Genomic DNA, 14993 nt, shown 5'->3' with positions numbered 1-14993 from the left:
TCGAGACCTCAAGTTTAGGGTGTTTTTCTTTCATTATTATACCGCAACTCCGATGACCAATTGAGCTCAAATTTTCACAGTTTTGTTATTTCATGCATATGTTGAGATACACCAAGTGAGAAGACTTTGTCTTTGACAATTACCAATAGTGTCCAGTGTCTTTAACAAAAAAAGGGAAATGAATCTTAGCCTTTTGTTGAAAACAACAGCGAGGCAGAGCAATGGATGCAGAACTCGAGTCCGATGTGCTTAGACCACTCAGCCAGGACTCCCACATTTTAAAACCAATTTTGTTAACAAAGTGAGGTTCGAAAGATTAGATAAGAAGAAGCATACAGCACAGGAGACCCTGTGCCAGGAAAATAGATGCTTTCAAAATAACATGATTGTGGGAGGCTGAAAATGCCAGAGACTTATCTTCTTCCCTTGAAAGGATTCTTAGCAAGATAAGATGAAATGAAAGATTTGTAACTGTTTTGATTGTAAATAAGTCACAATGGAATGGCCAATGCCATTCATATTTCGTCGAGTTGAAATCAAAGGTTCTTTTCAGAACCACCCCAACTCATTAGAGATAGTCATTATATGGTGTTGCAACAAACCTTTCCATATCATTCATATTTTGTTTTGATGCATCTCTTCTCCACTTTTTATTTACATATACACCACAAAAAAAACAAAAAAAAGTATACCGAATAATTCTATGAAAAATAGTTTTATTTGTAATTTGAAAAAAACAAACAAGCACACTGATGAAATGATCAATGGTTACATCTTTGTTTTCAATGAAAATTTCAAGCATTTATTGTTGTTAACAACTGACAACTGAGTACTAACTTGAGTACTGCTCTTATATACATTAAACAATATAAACATGTATGTTGCACACACACAAAATAAAACATTTTTTTTCAATACATACACAAAATAAAAACATTTGTTCAATACATTTCCTTTATAAGTAATAAACTTTTATATTTACAGTATATTGTATGCGTTACTATATGATTATTTATATTAAGTCATAATAGCCCTTTTAATACCAGACTGCTTTTTCCCGTATGATTTCTGAATCTTTAAATGGTGTGGAAAATAAGAAATAACCAAGTGGGTACAACCATGGCCCAATTTCATTATGCCTGTAAACACAAAAACTCTCTAAACACAGAATAGTTTTGCTTAGCAGAACCAGGTTATCAGCCCAAAACTACATTAAGGTTGCATTGCTGTGGATGGTGTCCGGCTATATTTCTGCTTAGCGAAGAAATTTGTCAAGCAGTATTTTTTGCTTTATGAAATTAGGCCAATGTGTAGAGTCTCATTTGGGAGGGGTGATGGCTCTGAAAAGAGCCAGTGTGGTTTATCGAACAGATACTCTACTCACATTCTCCTGAACACGAGCAGCATGAAAATGGACACCAACCCTCAGAAATCTGACAAATTATTAATGAATGATTCAACGATTTGAGATGAAAAACTATCCAAACCATAATTACCTTCCCAGGGAAATTCTTTTTCAAAATAGTTTATACTATCAACAGCTGCAGTGCTTCTCAGTTTTTATGGTCCTTTTTTAGTGCTGGACCAGGGCCCAATTTAATAGCGCTGGTTAACGGCCGATTTTGTGCTTACTGTACAATTTCCATTTCATAGCGCTGCTAAGCATAAGTACACGAAGGCATGCTAACCTTCCGGTGCTTACTGCATGAAAATTAATGATCAAACAATGCTAACCCACGGTGAATGCGGATGATAGCCGCCGAATTTTCATGATAACCTTTGAAATATGCAAATTTTCTGCTACAGTTATCACAAAAATTTGTTCACTGTTAAACAGCACTATGACACTGTCCCCAATCTATGGCCATACCTTTAATGGCGATGGCAAATTAAGTCACACTTGTCTATCTAAAAGCGTGTCAAAAGTGGTTTAGATTTAAGTGCACGGATAATGGACAGAGAGGAAATTAAACTACCTTTTCCTCAATTCGGCCGCACCTTCAAACGTAAAGGTCAATGGCTTTTGATGCAATTTTCAAGGTGTGTACATATTATGGACAATATTTACCAAACACAACCCTTGCATCTAAACAATGTAATAACTTTACTCCTTTTCTTAATGGTCTCCTGAAGATTCCGTAGAGGAAATTTGACTACCTTTTCGTCATCTGCCCTGTTGTACAAAGGCAAAGCTCAATGGCTTTTAATGCAATTTTCAAGGTGTGTATATCATATTACAGCCAATATTTACCAAACACAACCCTAGCACTCAAACAATGTAATATTAACTTCACTCCTGTACTTAATGGTCTCCTGAAGTCATTTATAACACCTAAGCAAACAACAATTAATGGAGTCAGAATAGAAATGTTATAAAAACAACAGCTTGTAGGACAGACCTGGTGATGAAAGCCAATTATTTGTAGGTAATACCTTGTGATTGGGTTAAATATTTGAGCAATCTGATTGGAATTATCATGAAAGAGGAAAATATTGGTTCTGATAATTGTAGGATATTTTAAATCCGCATAACAGAAAGGAAAATATTGGTTTGGGAAAGCAGAGGATTTGTAATTCCTCTAATTTCCAGGAATTTACCATGACTAGAATTTCATCACCACATTGGTCAAACAATTTTGTGAAAACATAGAAAAGTAAACAGTGTGCACACTTGTCGTTTAAAAAATAAAAACAAGAAAAGTCAAATATATTAAATTAAAGAAGAAACAGCCATTCAATACTATAAGTCAATCAACCCAAACACCTCCACTTAACTCTATCCCAGCTCGAGCAAGCATCAAACATGTTTTTCTAACACAATCGCCAAATCTTTGATCTGACAGTTCCACAATGCGAAACAGCGAACAACTTGAGCGGGGGTTGTAATTATACTAGAGGTAGTGGCAGCTGGCTCCCTGGTTCCCCCGGTCCCAAGTGTCAATACCTTCCTATGAACCGTCCGTCAGGGATTGAAGAAAAGTGAGATTAGTGACAAGTCTCACTCATTTTGACTTTTGCATGACTTGCCTTTAACGTCAGGGTTTATAAGTTATTCATGAGATTCGAATGCTTTTATATCTCTGAAAACGGATGTCAATCGACCCGTGCATTTGTGTTTGTCCCAAGGTGCATCATTAATAGTTGAGAATTTTAAATCGTTTTTTTTTCCCCCCCGAGAAGGTTAGGTGAAGTATATTGCACAGGAGGTTTGCATGGATTAAAACAATTTATGAACAAGAGTTGTGCGAAAAAGAGAGCAAAATTCCTAAATTGAGTTGTCTGTATTTATTTGTTACACATCAAAAAGCACAAATAACAGGATGAGAAGGGAAATAGAAGAAGTGTTCAATTTCAGGTGTGGGAGGAAAAGCCCAAATTGGGTGGGAAAAAAACATGGGGAAAAAATTCATTCTTGTTATATTTCGAATAAATATGACTTTAAAGACACTGGACACTATTGGTAATTGTCAAAGACCAGTCTTCTCACTTAGTGTATCTCAACATATGCATAAAATATCAAACCTGTAAAAATGTGAGCTCAATTGGTCGTTGAAGTAGCGAGATAATAATGAAAGAAAAAACACCCTTGTCACACAAAGTTGTGTGCTCTCAGATGCTTGATTTCGAGACCTCAAGTTCTAAATTTGCGGTCTTGAAATCAAATTCATGGAAAATTACTTCTTTCTCGAGACTACTCCACTTCAGAGGGAGCCGTTTCTCACAGTGTTTAATACTACCAACCTCTCCCCATTACTCTTTACCAAGTAAGGTTTTATGCAAATAATTGTTTTGAGTAATTACCAATAGTTTCCACTGCCTTTAAAGGACGAGTATACCTTTGGTAATTACGAAAACAGATAATGACCATAACAACTTTCACAAGAAGCACTGCAGCTGTTGATGATGTATAACATTTTGAGAAACACTTCAAGGAATGTGGTTTTAGAGAGAGGGATTCATAAACATTTCAATCTGAGAAACATTTCTGCATGTAACATTTCTTAGATTGTTGAGTAAGGAATTTCAAAAAAGGTTATTTCATTGATCTTTTCATTCTTCAACAAAAATATAAAACTTTATTTAGAACACTTCTTCAAAGTACTTTCCACATAAATACACTGCACAAACAAAGAAAACTGAAACTGAAATAAAAATATGGATCCAAAACCAAAATTTGAAAAGAAACAGCAATCCACTGATTTTTTTCTAACATTAAATAAATATATTTGAATAACTCTATTCAATTTTCAAGAAAGGACATGAATGAACTTTCATTGTCTCTTTACAAGAGGGAAAATGCCAGTTATTATTAAAAATCATGAAATGAGAAAATATGTCACTTTTAAGTATGTCCATCAATGTATAGTACTTAGAATAATAAGCTTCTTTGCAGTTGAGAAAGTCAAAGACACTTGCTAGCTATGACCAATCCTCTAGAGTTCTATTTGCGGTGATGTAGAGAGGCTGTCAACCTCTAAATATAGCACCATGGATATATTTTAGGGTCAAAAAAAGTTTGTAAATCGGAGTTCAAAATACTCTGAGCCAGATTCCAGGTCAGTCTGACTCAGTTATCAGGTCACATCGAATGTGGGTGTGGTCCACTTGAATTCTTCCCCACATCGAACCATGTGATGTTTTCAAGTTGAATGGATTAAAAAAAAAAAGAAAAAAAAGAAGCAAACTGACCAGAAAGCAGCAGCTGTATACACACTCAAGCTCAAGTGGATTACAGGCATAACATTGATTGATGACTGATTTCATAAAGCAAGTAAGCACAAAATTGTGCCAAACTCAGAAAACTTTTGCCTTTAGAAGCAAAAATAGGTTACCAGCCAAAATATGGTAGATTTACCTTTCCTGTGATTGGTACCTAACTCATTTCTTGCTCAGCAAAGGCACTTGCAAAGCAGATTAAGCATGGAATCACAAAAACTTGCTAAGCACAGAAAATGCTTGCTTAGCAAAAACCAGCCAAAATACTGTACTAGTCACTACTACATGTATCTGGTGTCCCACAAGTGTCTTGCTTAGCAAAGGAATTTTCTGCTTAACAGCTTTATGAAATTGGGTGCTGATCTATCCACTCAGTCAAACTCTGAACCAATCGTGATGCTGATCTTGCCTGGATGAATGCGTGTCGTATGATACCACTGGTTCGTATCCAGCACAACTGTAAGAAAGACAGACAAAGGAGTAAATCATACATTGTTAATTTGTGTCCACAAAAAGTCATTTGAGTTAGTTAGGCTGATGGGGAAAATATATTAGAAAACAACTTTGGTGTAAACACCCCCTTAAAACAAAACAGAGGGTTGGTTTGGGGTTTTTCATGGGGGGGGGGGCCTTTGAGCCAGAAATTGTGAAACAAAATCTTCAAAGAGTCCTTGGTTTTTGGCGAGTGCTTTCTGTCTCTCTCTCTCTGTTCATTGAATCCTCTTACTGCTTCTATTATATGTTGTTTATGTGTTATTTGCACTGCTTATGTGTTATATGCAATATTTACTGTTTTAAAGCCATTGGACACTTTCGGTAAACAGTATTGTCCAAAGGCCCTCACTTTGTGTATCACAACTGATACAAAAAATAACAAAACCCTTGTTTCCGCACATTTCACATGTCATGACATGTGTTTAAAATAAATCCGTATTTCTCAACAACGAGAATTGATAATTGTTTTAATGTTTTCTCGAAAAGTAAAGCATTTCTTGGAATAATATTTCAAGAGAAGTCTTTCACCATTACCATCTGTAAACCCTGTAAGTTGTTTGTAAATCTGTGAACTTTTTTTTTCTGGGCCGAAAGTGTATAATGGCTTTAAAACAGCTCTAAGAAATTTGGCCCATGATGTAAATCATTTAAGATCCCGATCGTGATTTTTGTTAAAGGCAGTCAATAATGATAACTTATTATTGTTTTGATTCAAGGTAATTAGATATTGCATATTGACCCATTGCGGTTTATGATCACTAGTGCCTACTGTCTGCCCATTGTCTGTCATTTTGGGAGTCAAATTGCGAGTAAATATATGATGTGTGTCTATCCGTGCACAAATTGCTATATTACAGTTTGCAATACAAATTAACCCATGGAGATTGTACTCCCCATACGGCGCAACCACAATTTATCATCGATGATGACGCCATGCGAATTGGGTCAATTGCATAATTTAAACTGGCTTTAAAAAAACTTGACAATCGCACGATTTGCCTTTAATTTACAGTTGTTATAACAGTCTCCTGACGATGACTATAGAGCAAGCAGTCGAAACGTTGAATACAGTATGTACTTGCTTAAAAAACCCTCTTACTTCGAAAGGAAAAAATAGTTAAATACTATCATTAGGTGAATTTCTTCTCTCCAAGTACGTTTCTATGGTCATAAATTTTTAGCAGAATTTTTACACCAATATATGAGCCTATACCTTTAAATAGAAAAACATTTCATTACTTACTCTTGTTTCTTTTAAATACTAGAGGATTTACTCAGCATTCCCCCACCCCCCCAAAAAAAAAATTAATAATAATAATAATAACAATAACAATAACAATAACAATAACAATAACAATAACAATAACAATAACAATAACAATAACAATAACAATAACAATAACAATAACAATAACAATAACAATAACAATAACAATAACAATAACAATAACAATAACAATAACAATAACAATAACAATAACAATAACAATAACAATAATAATAATAATAATAATAATCCAATAAATAGTACCTTTCATCACAATTCTTGCTTCCCCAAGTAAAATAAAAAACCTGCAAAGTGGCGTGATTTCTGATCCTGTTATTGCCTGACCTAAACATGGCCTTCATGTCGGCGCAGCTAAAAAAAGAACCTCAATCGATATATTTTTCCTTTGACAAAACGAACTAAATACTGGACAGATCGTCAGAAGGAAAAGCCTTTCTTCTCGATGAATAATGTATTATGCCCAGAGTATATAAGGAAACACACTGCGAATATATTTTAGCAATATGAATGCAGGTGCATGAGCCAACATCACTAGAAAAAAACAACCACGGGGCAAGTTTGGAACATTTTACACTTCAGTTAAAGTCGTCAAGAGATTTCAGAAAAACCCCTGACCATTTCGGTGCTTCTCCAGATTGGATTTTTTTCCCCATCATCTTGTCAGTAGATAATAGCCAAGTGCCTACTTGCAATTGTCCCTCTTTGTCTCGGATTGTCTTCTCTGCTTGATCCTGACGTTGCGAGAGTTATTGGGAAGAGCGAGGGGTTGTCACGTTCGCTTTATTTGAAGATTAGCGCACTGTGTCGCAGACAGACGCCTTTCAGGAAAAAGATATATCACCTGCCTTTGTTCTCAAAAGGTTAGCCACTAGAGGACTTTATTTATACAAGTATCAAGTTACTGTGCGCAATAAAGTCAAATTAAATTCTACGTTTCGGGTTGGAGTTTTGTTTTGTTTTGTTTTTGAAAAGGGGAAGTATTTTCTTTGCTGTGTAAATGCTTTCATAGGCGCACTCATTGTTTGTTTTATTTGTGAGAGGGCTATAAATCAACCGAGACAAATGTAAAAGCATGAATGTCAACTTCATTCGACTACTCCGATTTCAAGAATGGCGATTACAATTTAAAGTTCAGCCAGGAAAGTTGCAATTTCTTGAGGTTGTGTATGAGGGCCAATCACTTTAGAGGGTGCTGTTTTGAAAGGGCATTTTGAAAAATGTTTAAAATCTAAAATCAGAACTAAATCACCACAAATTTACTGTTTCTTAAAGTCTAATTATATTGCAGTTATTCATCACAAAATAATAACAAATCTGAGAGGCTCCCCCACCAAAACCCGTCTTTGAGAAATATTAATTAGAATTAGGCCAGTTTTTCCAAAACACTTTCTGTTGAATTGTCTTTAAATCACATTACGAGTTTTTGTTTTAAGTGGCTGTATGTTTGATTCTAAATTTTAAGAATATGAATATTAAAACCTTACTAATTTGTTCTTTTTCTGCTAAAGTGGCAAATAATTGGTCCTTTGCTTTTATCTCAAACCACAAACAAATAAAATGCTTGTAATGCATGGTCTAATATGAGGTTGCTCCCAATTCTTGTGTTGTACTATTACTTCGTGGTCATTTTTAATTTATTTATTTGATTATCCAACAGCTCAATAAGCGCAAACAATGTCCAGGGTGAATAGGAAACAAGAAGAAAAAAGTTTCAGTTGTAGATTTGGGAGGAAAACCCCAATAAAAGCTATTATGAGATATGGCTAGCAGAATTCACTCTGTACTGATGTTTCTACCCTTTCTTAAATCTTTCAAGACAAGACGAGAAACATATATTTTTTGTTGAATGGCCTCATAATAGGCTACCTAATCAAGGAGTATGAAACCCTAAAGTTTCATAAAAAAAATTCAGAAACAGGCAGAGCAGTCAGTGAAGTGGTACATGGTACCTACTAGCTTGACTTAATTAAGCAACTACACTTAATGAGATTTGTAAGATAACGATCAGTTGTTGTTTGTTTGTTGTTGTTTGAGGAGTTATTTAGCATTATATTTATTTTGTTTTGGTGCTCAACAAGTAGACATGCCTGTATTAGGGGAAAACTTTCTCAAACTGATTTTCATTGTATCTTTCTTGATAGTTTTGCCTTTGCATTTTGTTGACAAAACCCAATTTATGACCATACCTTTAGGCAGAAATGAAGCTTAGCAATTTATTCTGCAAATAATTATAAGCAAGGAACCCAGTCATAATCAATAAGAATTTAAATACAGGCTGATAAGCTGTTTTTGCTGAGCAAGATTTTTTTTCTGCTAAGCACATAAAGCAGTTTATTTCTGCTGATTGGCTTCGAGCCCACTGTAATAGACCTAGGCACAAAAAGCAGCTGAACACAACAAAATCGCGATCTTCAGAAAAAAGGTACCTGCAGCAAAAATGTGTGCCATTTTGTGACTTGTCTCCTACTTAATTTTGCTTAGCAGAAATGTGTTCGGTAATGTTCTCTGCCAGTTGAAGCTTTACGAAATTAGGTTCTGATTTCAATGCAGACTCCCACCCTCTAAACAGGGCCCAATTTCATGGCTCTGCTTACTTCCAAATTCTGTGCTCATGATCATGCCCCACTTTCTGCTTGGAGGCAAGCGCTAATTTTCCACGCTAATTATGTGAGCGCAGAATGCCTAGTAACGTTGAGTACGCACAAGGCAAAATTCCCTGCTTACCCGTGAAATAGGCTTGACGTAGGCGCACAATTCCCTGCTTCCACAAGCACGATTCTATGCTTACGGTAAGCAGAGCAATAAAATTGGGCCTATAAGTAACCACAACGCAAAGTACAGATGTTCCCCACTTTGGCACTTCCTGTCCTTTGTAGCTCGCCTCAATTCCTCCTCTTGATTCCAATTAAGTTTCCTTCCTCCATGATTAAACTAAGAGACATGAAATCACGAGCCACAAACCACAAATCCTTGAACCTCCGTCCAATTTTATAAAATATTGCCCTCGGGTTCCCCCTTTTACACATAGATCTCTCGCCAAATTGGGCAATGTACTTACTTATATCTCCCGTGTTGACAGTAACCTGGAGTTCGTGACAGATATTTTCACATTCAGGCAGGGGGAGAAGTGTCCAGGTTTTTTTGCCGGAAAGCTGGGCCTGCCAAGATGGTTTCTCCACATTATCTAACTGTAAATTAAAACATATTTAACAAAAGGAAAAATTCAGGACATTTTGTTATTTTTCATCAATCTTTCTTTACTTCAGAAAGTGCTTACACACATTGGTGTAAGACTTAAACCAAAATTCATAAATACCTCAGACAGTTTCGCTATTCCTATTGGTGGAAAGCGCGTCACGTGGGTGTGTATAAACCTTTGTTTATGACAAGTAAAAAGTGTTGAAAAACATGGGGGTGACACGCGAGCTTGCACCTGTTCTTATAAGACAGTTTCTTCATTCCTATTGGTCATTAATAATCATAATCCCCCATGCAAATTAAACATATATAAAATCGTGAAATATAGGATTCTAACTTCCTCTATCTATTGGGCAATCTTGGTGGTTTAGTTGGTAAAACTAGAATTTCTAAGGTTGTGGGTTCCAATCGCACTCGAGTAATATATGCCTGTGAGTTTTTTCAAAGAACTTGGGAAAGTACTATTTAACAGTATTCAGTGCTTGTAAAACACATCGGTTAGTAAGGGTAAAATAAAAATTTGTATGCCTTTTCTCATTTCTTTTGTTTTGTTGATTGAAGAGTGTTTTTTATCGAAGTACATTTGTTTGCTTAAATTAAAAGCTCACTACTACAGGTGCTTGGATTGTTTCTTTAAGAAACGATGTCACTCCATGCCTGACTAATGATTTAATTAATTCCTTAAAATTAGATGATTTTTAAACCAGGAGATAACTTTGTGTTGGATTGAATGACACTGTCACATCTTGTTCATATTCCATACAAAATTATGTTAAAAACAGTATTCCTGAAAATTGATTTGTCCTCTCCTGCCTTTAATATGTATAATATTAAAGGTAGTATCATAATGATCAGCAAAAACACTCTATCTGAAACCCTACTTGTTACAAAGATGGTAGTAAAAGCATCCTACAAAACAATTTCATCTGAAGTGCCCCCATTGATCAGAAGTCGATGAAAGCGCGTCAACAAATTTGAATCCCTAAAGAATGCCCGAAGGCGACTTTTTGAGATTCAAATTGCCTTGGTGTCTGCTTACAAATAAGCTGCTCGAGATGCGGTTTATACCCGCAATCACCCCTACGTAACATGGTTGGATTTGAAGTTCTTTATGAAAATACCGTGACAGTTTTGTCCTTTTTTTTTTTTTTACAAGTAGACCCTGTAGGCTAGTCCTATAGGCCTGATACTTCACGGAGGCAACAAGGGCTATTGTCTCCATGCTCCCAGGTCATTGCCTTGGTGCCCTTGAAATGGCCTAGTAGAATTTTACAGTTTCCTCATATAGAGTGCCCTTTAACAAGGAGAAAATGCCTTGGTGCCCTTGCCCTTTCAAAAACGAATCATACAGGTCTGGGCCAATATAACTGAAACTTTCACAGGTGACTTATTATATAGTTCTTTTTTTGCCAATATATCAGCATTACGTTGACAAAAACAAACTGACAGTCCTACCTCTAAGAAAAAAGACAAGACAACTCACTTACAGTGGAAACATGACACCACACAATAAGTGTTTTACCCTTTCAAAAATATCAACCTTAATTTGCATGACATTTTTTTCCAGGCAGGCTTCAAAAAATGTTTTTTTTTTTTAAACTGGACAAACTGCGAAACTCTTACCCCTGCAAAAAAAATCAATGCAGTGCTGTCCCTTTAAGAGAATTTTGTCTCCATGGGAGTAAAAAAAATCGATTGCTCAGTATGTGGAACACCCAGAGCATCAAATTTTGATGAGCACTTTCAAGAAGCAATGTTTTTGCTGGCGCGACATCTGACGCATCAGTTCGTAGAGTGTATGCGGGATATTTTGGATTGAGGCAGCAGGTCACATAGCTTACGTACCACATGTGGCTTTTTTACTCTACCTGTAGGTGTTTCATTAATGAGAGCTCTTAATTGTTAATGAGAAGGGCGGTAAAATGCGGAACATCAACTGGTTAGTTAAAAATATTACCACGGTTGAAAAATAAAAATTTAATATAGTAAATAGGCCGGGTTCTTGTCACCCTGACTCACATTTTCCTCCATTTTTGTTTTGTTTTGCCAATTCAGTAAAACAAACTGCTAATATTGAATTGTTTTCGAAAACCTATTGTTTGCAAAATTCTTTTTTTTATTGGTGAGGGATTGCAGTTTTTTTATGGGGAGGGGGAGGGACCACAAAATTAATGTTTTCTGTGGGGTTTGGGCTACTTGTAAAAGAAAGCCTTCAGCATCATAAGCTTCATACAAAAATGCATACTAATACTAAAGTAAGAGTAATATTGGCTAGTTCTTATATAATTGCATATCTAACTAATGTGCTTTACATTAGTGCCCTGGCCATTGGCCAATAGTAAACCTGTAATCTTTCTCAGCCACTAGGGATTATACAGCCCTGAGGGCTCTGATGGCTCCGCTTTTAACATCGGTCTCATCACTGTCACCATTGATGAGACCGATGTTAAAAGCGGAGCCATTAACAGCTCAACAAGGTGGGCTACCCAATTACTTAATTGCAGGGTCTAATTTCATAGACTTGCCTTTAAGCACAAAGAATGCTTAATAAATGTCTGAAAAGCAAAAATAAGCAGGGAAACAGTTACAAACCATACATATAAATACTTTGGCTTGTAACCTCTTTCTGCTTATCAAAATTGTGTTGTGCTTAGCAGACTGTTTTTTACTGAGCAGATTTATGTGCTCAGCTCTATGAAATTGGCCTTACGCCCCTAGAAATTAAGTTTGATGCTCTAAACCGCTCAGCCATGAGGCACAACAGAGGCGAGAGTTGCAATTTTCACCCTAATCCCTCCCTGATCCTTACCCCTCTCCCCAGGCTATGACAATGCATTCCCCCCTCCCCAGGCTATGACAATGCATTTAGGATTAAAGGACGCTCTAAGTGATTTCTTACATGTATGCCTGCTCCAACCCCCGGTCCACCCATGAATATCCAATCCAACGCACTGGACTCGGAGCTCTCTGGCAAGAAATAAGGCCTCTGGTAATGCTTCCGTAATTTGGCCGCCACAACTGGGTCACAGTTACTCCTGCAGATGTAGTAACAAGAAAGTAATTTAATTTCAACCTTATTACATTCGATCTTATGTAGCTATTTTTTCAAACGTCAACAAAGGCTTCAATTACCGGCGAAGCGATAACTGTTATGAATTATGTCGAGCACAATAGGATTGTTATTTATTTATGGTGAGGACGTTGTACTTCTTTGTATTGGAAATTAGGTTAAATGAATTATTTTTATGGGCATGATGGAAGCTAGCAAAAGATATTCAGTGCACCAAACATTGTTTAAATATATAATTGGTTTGCGGTAACACCGTGTGTGTATCTACTTGCCAGGTAGAGTTTGTTCTTAGAGCTAACTGTCTTTATTTAATCTATTATTATAAACATTGTTTTGTTAACACAATTTCAATGTGACAATTTTGTATTTACACTTCATACAATTTTTGCTTAAATTGATTTTTGTCAATTTAGAGTATCTTGATAGATCTCAGTATTGTACCTTATTAATAAGTATACTTTTAAAAAAATTGTTAGGGCCTATATCAAAGTAAACATGATTTAGGAAAATAAATTAATTCAAATAATTTTTTTCCAAATTGTTGTTTGATGCCAAAATTCCTAATGATGTTCAAATGAAAATATAATTAAATAAAATGTGCCTAGTCAGTTTACCCTGTGGTTTATATTAGATTGAAAAGATTGTGATGAAGATCTGGCTTAAATATGGACAGGATACAGATAGTTTATTTAAATAATAATCTTTAGGGAGTATTTTATTTAGAGATTTTGTTAATATTTGTTATGGTCTAGAATTGAATTTTTGTATATTTTAGTTTTATGTTTTTAAAAGTTTTATACAAACACAAAACTAATACAAAAAAATCAATTATAATAGGCCCTGAACAATATTAACAAAATCTCTACCACCTGTCCTCACATAGAGCAAAATATTCTGTATCACACAAATAGTATTTTTTACTAGTCAAGAAATTAATCAAAATCGAAGCTACTCTAAATTTTAAATAATTTGTGGTTGAAATTGAACCCCAAATTAAATACATTTTTAGTTACAACATAAAAGTGACAGCAGGTGTAAAATAGCTCGTCTTTCCTCTTTTTGTAAGTGTCTGTTATAAAATCAACTATTACTAGCAACAAAGTTGTAAAAAGAACATTTTGTGACCTTACCAGCCGAAATACCAGTGTTTCTCCCCATCCTTCAACGCCGCTCTATCTGCCGGCATCTCAAACGCATCTTTCAAAGATCCAAATTCTGTATTATACGGAAAGAACTGACATTCCTTCTCAACAGCATCCAAAGCCTCTGGATGACTTTCATAAAGTTCCTTAAAGAAATCGTAACTAAATGTTCCCATTGCGGTCCAGTTCGCAGTTGCTCCAGTCACGAGAGCGGGACGGATGTTGTAAGCGTGTTTTGCGACGAACTCCGCCGGGGTGATCGTCTCGTACGTCGGTACCTCGGTGAGGTTGCGGCACAGCTCGCACGGAGCGTTTGGCCGGCCGATCTCCGCAAATATAAAGTTACTGCCGATTATGCACGGATCGTCAAACCACATGAAAATCTCTTCTCGGCAGGCAAACACAACAAGTCCAAGTGCAATTGGAATACATGTCAGAAAGAACCATCGAAAATTCGCTCCGATTTTACCATTGCAACAACCACTTGTTGCTGTTGACACCCCGTTGTGGTGAGCGGCCAGTGCTGCATCAACTTTTGCATGTGTGAGTCCACTTTTCACAGATTTACTTCTCAGTTTGCAGATCTCGTCAATCAGATTTTGTCGTGCATCTTCTTTACCTTTTCCGTTCCCCACAGAGTGGCTCTTGCCATTTTTCGTCATGGTGTAAAATGAAGACGTTACTCTCGAAATAATTCACGGGATATGTACCAAATTAACAGTCCATCTTTCCCCCTTCGCTTCCTGTGTGGTGTGTGTGAACAACTTTTGCACACACTCAATGTAAACAGAGACCAACATTTCCGGGAGTCAGCTTTATTTCCTTGTACGCCGTGGTATTGGAACTGCACGTGTTGTATAGCGCCCTCGCACGTTGAAGAGTTGTACAAAAAGTTTTACAGTGTGCCTGTTGTGTGTCCCCCAAATTAACACACTCTTACCAAGTACCCCAAATAATTTGGGCATTTTTTACATTTTTTAGTGGAATTTCAAGCAAGTGTGAACTTTAAACCAGATAAACATAACCACATCTTGTGTAAAGAACACCTTTTCATTGCCTGCCTGTTGTCGATCTGTTTTCTTCT

The 14993-nt window shown here is 36.2% G+C and overlaps 1 protein-coding gene across 1 annotated transcript; it reads right to left on the bottom strand.

Moving 5' to 3' along the window:
* Window positions 1-777: 777 nt before the first annotated feature.
* On the bottom strand, window positions 778-14660 carry LOC139944498 (uncharacterized). The gene is made up of 4 exons (XM_071941532.1): window positions 13898-14660; window positions 12597-12732; window positions 9558-9687; window positions 778-5173 (listed from the first exon to the last, which is right to left on the bottom strand). The coding sequence occupies exons 1-4, from the start codon at window positions 14569-14571 to the stop codon at window positions 5088-5090; spliced, it is 1026 nt and encodes a 341-aa protein (XP_071797633.1). The 5' UTR covers window positions 14572-14660; the 3' UTR covers window positions 778-5087.
* Between the last annotated feature and the right edge of the window lie 333 nt (window positions 14661-14993).

The sequence above is a fragment of the Asterias amurensis genome, chromosome 11 (genome assembly GCF_032118995.1).
Source record: "Asterias amurensis chromosome 11, ASM3211899v1".
Taxonomy (NCBI): Eukaryota; Metazoa; Echinodermata; class Asteroidea; order Forcipulatida; family Asteriidae; genus Asterias; species Asterias amurensis.
This window is presented reverse-complemented; position numbering and strand designations above follow the sequence as displayed.